Source organism: Arabidopsis lyrata (assembly GCF_000004255.2).
Source record: "Arabidopsis lyrata subsp. lyrata unplaced genomic scaffold ARALYscaffold_364, whole genome shotgun sequence".
Taxonomy (NCBI): domain Eukaryota; kingdom Viridiplantae; phylum Streptophyta; class Magnoliopsida; order Brassicales; family Brassicaceae; genus Arabidopsis; species Arabidopsis lyrata.
In genome coordinates, this window is record NW_003302297.1 from 1 (window position 1) to 8,074 (window position 8,074).

Consider the following 8,074-nt stretch of genomic DNA (forward strand, 5'->3'; position numbering starts at 1 on the left):
AAAAAGAAAGAATAAAAGTGTTTGACTTAAGGAGCCAAATTAATTAACCAATGCTTAATGACCTAACGAACCAGTCACTTTTCTTAATTTTCCGGTACGACTTGTGACGGCGACGCTGAAAACGATTGAAGTACACGCGCGGGGTCCTCCAGCCTAATTGCCACCTGTACACCAGCCCTGCCCGTCGTTACAATTGACGTAACTATAAAAATCTCATTTTCCTTTTTTATTTTATTTCTAATCAAAAAAAAATAAAAGAAACGGCAAAAATTTATACTGAAATCTTTTTTCTTCCTTATTCTCTCATTCCGCTTGATTTCGCCGTCCGATTATCTCAAGCGCCGATAAAATCCGGCGGCACTCACTAGATCTTGAAACCATAGTTTGTTTCTTGCTCAAGATTCTTGAGGATTCTCTATAACTAGTTTCGAAGTTGATCGCTCTTTGGTTTGAGTCCTCGATTCTCGACGGTGATTGAATTCTTCTCTTACTTTCTTTTTTTTGGTTGTTTAAGTTCGCTGTATCAATCGCGACGTTTTTGTGATTCGCATTGCGTCTGGAGTTGATCATGTACCGATTGGTTTCTTATTGATTCGATTGCTGATGAAGTTATCTGGTTTTGCATTTGATTGTTCGCAGGATGGCGATTCTGAGGTGAATCTGAGGAGCGAGAAAAGAGAAATCGAGAGATGGATGATAGAGAAGGCTCGTTCGTAGCTGTCAGGCGGATTTCTCAGGGTCTCGAACGAGGGAGCGTTTACAATTCATCATCTGGTAATTTCCATCCTCTCTTAGTATCAAAGCTTATCTCTCTACAATGGTGGTTGCATTTTTTCTGTCTTTTGGGTGAAATTTGTACTAATGCGTTTTCTGTGAGCATTGCTTGGTTTCTGGATTCTCTGCTATTGATGTTTTTTTTTTTCAGCTTGTCTCTAGAATTAGAGTACTAATGCACTTATTAGTACTTAACTTGGATTCCAGTTTTTTGTCAAGGAGAATGATGTTAAACCCTTAGTATTTGGTAGATTTCGTAGTATACTTGTCTATAAGCTTTGTTTCTGTGTGCTTTTATAGAATTGTGATGCTTATAGGGAGTTTTATGGATTGGAAATTTAGATTAGTTAATGAAACCATTGAAGTTTATTTGTTTTGTTATAGCTGAGGCTGTGCCTGGATCAGCAGCTTGGTTAGGCCGGGGTCTTTCTTGTGTTTGTGCTCAGAGAAGAGATAGTGACGCAAATTCTACGTTTGATCTAACACCTGCTCAGGTATTCAGTTTTCCACTGTTCGAGTTGGAAGTTTATATTTTATTATTTCCTACATTAAGATAACGTTTCTGTCCTCGCTATATTAGCTGGCTACTTCTAAGCGTATCCAGGTATACTTATACCCTATTGTTGGGACATGCAGGAGGAATCCTTGCAGAACTTGCAGAACCGCATTGACGTAGCTTATGATAGCACAATACCCTTGCATCAGGTACAACTTCCTTGCGGGTTTATAAGCCTTTAGAATTTCTCATTAAAACAGTTGACTTAAACCATCATTTGGACATGGTAGAATACTGCATCTTTTCATCCCTTGGCTTTTTTACTATTAGCTAGCATCATAAATTCAAATGTACCAGCTTTGATGATTACTTTGTTGCTTCGTCATACGGTCTTAGGAAGCGCTGAGGGATCTGTGGAAACTTGCCTTTCCTGAAGAAGAGCTTCATGGATTAATATCTGAGCAGTGGAAAGAGATGGGTTGGCAGGGCAAAGATCCGTCAACAGATTTTAGGTATAACACTGACTTTCCTCTTCATTTGTGTTATAGTTATTTCTTGTATCTATTTTCTCTTTGACTTACAATGCATCATCTGGCAGGGGTGGTGGTCTCATATCTCTTGAAAACTTGCTGTACTTTGCTAGGAACTTTCAGGTATACCTATATACTACATATACAAATGTTTTATGAAAAGAATGAGCTGCCTTTCCTTTATAACTTTTACTTTCCATGCACCATATATTATCGATTACTCATTGGCACTGCTTCACTTGTATATATATATATATGTATTCATGCGTAAAGTCACGTATGATTTATACCCGATAACTCATTTGTTACAGTTGTTCATGACTTTACATCTTAGTTCTTGCTGATCTACTTTTGTCACTTAGTTCAAACGCCACGTGTCTTTATGCTGCAGAAATCCTTCCAGGACCTTCTGAGGAAACAGGTTGGGGATCGGTCTGTGTGGGAATACCCCTTTGCTGTTGCTGGTATCAACTTAACATTCATGCTCATCCAAATGCTTGACCTTGAAGCAGGTATACATCCACATGAATTTACTTACCTACCATGATTCATGATCGTGATAGTTGCTATTTACCTACCATGATTCATGATTGTGATAGTTGCTATTTACATCTGAAGCCATAGGATTGGGAAGCCCATAACTACTATAGAATCTTCTTGCATGCATTAGGCAGCTGTCTCGTATTGTTCATAGTCTGTCATTCTGATAATGAGTAATGTATTGAGGTAATCAATGGGTTCTCTGACAACTTATCCTTTTAAAATTTACAGTGAAACCACGAACAATTGTTGGGGCAACTTTTCTGAAGTTTCTTTCTGGTAATCTCTCACTTATGCTGTTTTGTTTTCATCAAATTGAAAAGCCTTTTTATTACACATGGTCCTTTAATCTGATTTTGACACTGAATGTGTTGGGTGTTTGTGTAAGCAGAGAACGAATCTGCATTTGACCTTCTTTATTGCATTGCATTCAAGCTAATGGATCAGCAATGGCTTTCAATGCGCGCCTCATACATGGAGTTTAACGTAAGTAGTAGTCGTTACAAAACAGAGATGTTTGGTCATATATACATACATACCCAGATGCCATGTTGATGCTTTGTCTTGGAATATTTGGATGACACAGACGGTGATGAAATCAACAAGGAGACAGTTGGAGAGAGAGCTGATGCTGGAAGACATAATGCATCTTGAGGACTTACCCTCCTACGCTCTTCTCAATCAATAGCCCTTACGATAATAATAAATAGCAAGAAGAGTTTCTAACCTCAGAATAACACAAGGCTGCGCTGTTTCTGCCTCTTTCTTTGACCTTTTCTTGTGTTTGGTGGTTCTACTTCTAAGTAACAACTCCAAAACCGAGTTGTTACTTGTTATATTAAAACAAGAAATAGAGTGTGAAAGAGAGAGAGAGGTTGGGATAAATCTCAATTTGGTTTGGTTGCAAATGAGTGTGTAGCTGAAATGGGTTTGTTTTCTAACAACGTTGAGGTTTTTTAGTTACTGTGTGAGTGATTGATGTTAGTGTGTGGGGGATAATAATGATTTGGTGATGTCCACAAATTCAAAAGCAGTCACTGTTAAAGGACTCTTAACAGGGGTTAAAACTTCATTTGTTTGTGTATTAAAAGTTGTTTTGATTGTTTATTGCTGTGAATATTTGTGCGTGGATAACAGCAGAGATGGCCTTTACAAGCAGTCAACAGAATTATTCGATAGCAACAAAATTATTAGATCTACAAGCCTACTACAATCAACTCGCTTATAGTCTAGATTCTTCTTACACTCGTGACTAACTGATAGATAATTTGATATTATCAGAAAACTGATTAGCTGTCACTAATCTGTTAAATTCACTTAATTTACACAATAATCATGTCGAATACGAATGGCTGACTGGCTCACACAAAAGCAAAAACTGGCTCTAACCCTTAATTCATTATCCATACATTGCAAGCCAACACCAACGACTTCCCGACCACCACGTAGCTTATTAGTCCGCTTGATGCATCATTTGTGTGGAGGTGGTGGGGGTGGCGTGGTTGACCCTGAATCGGCTTCGTGTGTTCCATCAGCCGGCGGCGATTCTGGGGTGGGAGGAGAGGAAGGGGAGGCTACGACCGTAATGGCTAGCTTCATGCCACCTAGACAGTTACCAGGTGTAGAACAGATGAAATACTTTGGTTCTACTGTCTTCAGATCGATTTTGGTGTCTCCTTCGGAGTGGTTCTCAGTCGCGGAGGAGGAGTCGCAGCCATCATATCCGGCTTTGTTAACCACGTCCACCGAATATGTACAGGCCCGTACTTGAACTCTGTTTCATTCTTGTGCAATAAGTTATAATATATACTAGTTAAAAAGAAACAGAGTTTTCTTGTGCAATAAGTTATAATATATACTAGTTAAAAAGAAACAGAGTTTTCTTGTGCAATAAGTTATAATATATACTAGAGTATCACCAATCCTGAAAGTCTTTCCCGCAGCCCGATCTGTATAGTCCACGCCACTGGCCCATTGAGCAACGTCTCCTACCTTGTAAGTCACAGCGACTACAGCTGCAACCATCTTGGGCAAAACAATTCATTGCCATGTTTTGGTTTGAATGTGGAGAGATATCTTAATTGAAGATGGTTAATAAGAGGTGGAAAGATGGTGATGGTTTATATAACAAATGTAGGCGTGAGAATCGACTAATGAGAAATTAAGCTTAATTAAGGGAATGTGTGAAAAGTCGCGTAGTTTGAGTGATGTCCTAAAGGACACTCTTGATTAGGGGTCAAATTCCATTGGCATTGCTAGGCCTGGGCATTTGGGTATTCGGGTCGGGTTCGGGTCGGGTCTTTCGGGTTCGGGTTTTTCGGGTTTAGAAATTTTGGACCCGTTGGGTTATATGTACAATTTTGGGTCGGATTCACTTCGGGTCCGGGTAATTCGGGTATTGGTTAAAGAACCCATAAATAACCAAAACTATTTCGGGTTTGAGTACTACTTACTCAAACTTTGTCCAAATATACCCAAACATACATAAAAGTACCCATAAAACCCGAAAGATCTGAAATTATAACAAGTTGTTCCTTAAGACAATAATATAAAACAAGAAGTAAACTTTGTTTAGAGTTTGTTCCATAACTTAAATCATTAAACAAGTCACATATTCAAGTTATTAGTGTATATATGTCCTCATATGTGTATATTATGTTCGGGTAATAAAAAGTACTCACGGGTATCGGGTTCGGTTCGGGTAATACCCGATACCCACAGTTATTTGAAAACAGAACCCGATCGGGTAATTAGCCGGAACCGAAGTAGAACGGGTTCGGGTATTTCGGGTCGGGTTCGGTTCGGTTCTTCGGGTTCGGGTATTATGCTTAGTCCTAGGCATTGCCTTGTGGTTTGTGTTCTACACATCTTTTCTCATGTGTTTAAAATTTGGATACGGATTAAAGCTGTGATTGACCAAGTACTTGAATTTGGTCATGCAAAGTTCTAATTTCTTTTTGCTAATCATATTTATTGACATGAAAACTCCACATAAACAAGAGATCACTTGTTCTTGGAATGCTCTTTCACTCGGGTAATCTGGGACAAGATTCTGTCCAGGCTTGGTTTGCCTTCGCAACCTGGGATTCTCTGCTTCAATGGACAAAGGCTCAGACCAGTTCCTCTCCTCCTACGCTTCGTCTTATAATTCTCCATGCCTTGGTCTACTCGGTTTGGAGGCAGAGGAACAATCTAATCCATAATCAGATTTCGATCCCTCCGCTTAACATCTTCAGAGATATTGACCGGCAGATTATCAATACCATCACAGCCAGAAGGCATATGAAGAAGTTTCGTAATCTTATGGGGCTCTGGTTGTACTAAGGGTCTCTTGTTTGTCTTCTAAATCGTTACTGCTAGAATTTGTGGTTTGTGCTTTGTTTTCTATTCCTTTTTTGCCAAAACCCAAAGTATATAGGCCTTGTTTGTAATGCTTACCTTTCATTTTAATGATATTTACTCATTTCGCAAAAAAAAGAAAACTCCACATAAAAAATCCAATGCTACCGTGTCTCTTTTTTAGCTTCTCATGTCTTTTTTTATTTTATTTTTTATTTTACATAATATAAAGTCTTTAACAATATTTTTGTTAGAAGAAAAAAACGAACACCTAATTTTGCCATCAATATGAGGTTTCGACTTTTATGAGTTCGGCCCAAAATTGTTCAAATAACCATTAAAATAATAATTGCAATATACACATATCTAGAGTTTTAAAGTTAAAAGCTACAGATTGACAAAAAAAAAAAAAAAGTTAAAAGCTACAGCTAATCGAATACTACCTATCCCAAGTTGCATTTGTTTATATATCTTTTAAATCATTGACAACTACAGTTTGAATATATGCATTGCTAAATGCTAACAATCATTTCTTTTACGAATTGATCATTTCTCTTGGTTGTTGATTGAGCTTATTACATAATTCATTCTTGATAACATATATATTAAAATTAAACTAACTAATCTACACAATATATATAGTCAATTGTAAACTATGAGGGGATGGTGGATCACAACTGTACATGTGGTTCCACACGAACGAAAAATGAAAGGAAAAATTAAGTAATAATTTATTACAACAATAAGTGAGTAATGTGATGATGATAACGATAATCAAATGCCGAATAATAAAATCCTACGAATAATGAAGAGCTTCTGACGTATCACACATACCCAAATTCTCTTACAACCAAAGACCAAAATAATTTAAAAAGCAAAAGCACTGACTCCACCCTGGCTCACTAAACCAATTACATCCACAAAGCATAACCCAAAACCATCGAGACTCCGACCAAAACGTAACTCATCACTCCCTTTGACGCACCACTTGGCTTTGGTGGAGGAGGAGAAGTTGACCCTGAATCAGGTGTGGGTGTGGTGGGTGATCCGCCAGCCGGAGGTGAGTCCGGTGTGGTAGGAGTTCCCGGAGTTGTAGACGGGGGCGTGGGAGTGGCCGGAGGTCCGGCAGAGGCGGCTAAGACAGTAACGGCTAGCTTCATGCCATTGGCACAATGACCAGGTGTAGGACAGATGAAATACTTTATTCCTACTGTCTTAAGATCGATTTTGGTGTCTCCATCGTTCCTACTGTCTTAAGATCGATTTTGGTGTCTCCATCGGAATGGTTCCGGCTTTGTCAACCTCAGCCATCATATCCGGCTTTGTCAACCTCATCCACCGAGTGTGATCGACCATACTTGAACTCTGTTTCAAATCGCCATAAAAAGAATTCAAAACCTAAGTAAATAGTTATGCCATACCTAAGAAGATTATGGGACAATAGTCCGAAATTATTTGGTTACTAAAAATGAGTTTTGTTGTAGAATAAGTTATCTCAATTTCAACATCGTATAAATTTGTAAAGAACTAAAACAAGTAAAGAATTGTTTCTTGTCTTCTTCTTTTTTTTTTAACTGTTTCTATATTTAAGAACCTGAGACCAAATAAACAAAAAAAATCACACATATTTTCCTTTTTTTTTTGGTATTACTAAAGCAAACTTAATATAATTTGAATCACCAAAACCAATACCGTGTCAAACTACACTTGGGTTCGACTACGTTACTACAACTTTTGAACTATAGCTTGAATGAATCTATATATAAATAAAAGTTATAACTAATGTGGTTCGGATGATGGTTTACCTAGAATGTCACCAACCCTGAAAGTCTTTCCGGCAACCCAAACTGTGTAGTCCACACCACTGTCCCATTGTTGACCGTCTCCCACCGTGTAAGTCACAGCTACTGTGGCCGGGACAATGGTCAGGACTAGGAGAAGAGCAGTTGCGGCGGCTGCAGCCATCTTGGACAAACCATTCATTGCCATTTTTTTACTTAGAAGAGAGATATTATTATTGTTAAGGTTGTGCAGAGAAGAAATGGTTATGGTGTCATTATATAACAAAGAGATGTGAGAAGGACTTTGGGAATTAAGTAAATGGAATGTATGAAAAAGTCGCCGCCTCGCCAACTCATTCAACAACTTCATCCTCACTTTTTATTTTTCGTTTTAATTTTTTATTCATTTCTTTTGTTTTAATACGTTGTCATGATGCGTAACAACTCTTTGTTCTTATACATTTAAACTAAAAAAAATGGATAATTAATCGTATAGCTCGATGGCTTTCTTTGATGTAAATTATATAAACCCATCACCCTTATGAGTTATGCGTGGATTCTTCTTATTTGGTTTTTTTACCGAAAAGTGTGCTGAGAACATGGGTTTGTTAATA

The 8,074-nt window shown here is 38.0% G+C and overlaps 2 protein-coding genes across 2 annotated transcripts; one reads left to right on the top strand and one right to left on the bottom strand.

Moving 5' to 3' along the window:
• The first annotated feature begins 239 nt into the window (after positions 1-239).
• Positions 240-3,453, top strand: LOC9298618 (ELMO domain-containing protein A). Its single transcript, XM_021015088.1, has 10 exons — positions 240-470; positions 640-774; positions 1,159-1,268; positions 1,411-1,479; positions 1,667-1,782; positions 1,869-1,923; positions 2,192-2,312; positions 2,572-2,619; positions 2,732-2,826; positions 2,927-3,453. The coding sequence occupies exons 2-10, from the start codon at positions 690-692 to the stop codon at positions 3,026-3,028; spliced, it is 801 nt and encodes a 266-aa protein (XP_020870747.1). The 5' UTR covers positions 240-470; positions 640-689; the 3' UTR covers positions 3,029-3,453.
• Positions 3,454-6,384: 2,931 nt separating this feature from the next.
• On the bottom strand, positions 6,385-7,727 carry LOC9298617 (uclacyanin-2). Its single transcript, XM_021015012.1, is given in 3 exon segments — positions 6,385-6,905; positions 6,944-7,044; positions 7,485-7,727. Coding segments are annotated over 3 exon segments (600 nt in total). The 5' UTR covers positions 7,669-7,727; the 3' UTR covers positions 6,385-6,590.
• Positions 7,728-8,074: the final 347 nt, after the last annotated feature.

Coding starts and splice junctions, on each gene's coding strand:
- LOC9298618 (XM_021015088.1), top strand. CDS start 690: ATGGATGATAGAGAAGGCTCGTTCGTAGCTGTCAGGCGGATTTCTCAG. Junction 2,620..2,731: donor TTTTCTGAAGTTTCTTTCTG/GTAATCTCTCAC, acceptor TTGTGTAAGCAG/AGAACGAATCTGCATTTGAC. Junction 2,827..2,926: donor CCTCATACATGGAGTTTAAC/GTAAGTAGTAGT, acceptor TGGATGACACAG/ACGGTGATGAAATCAACAAG.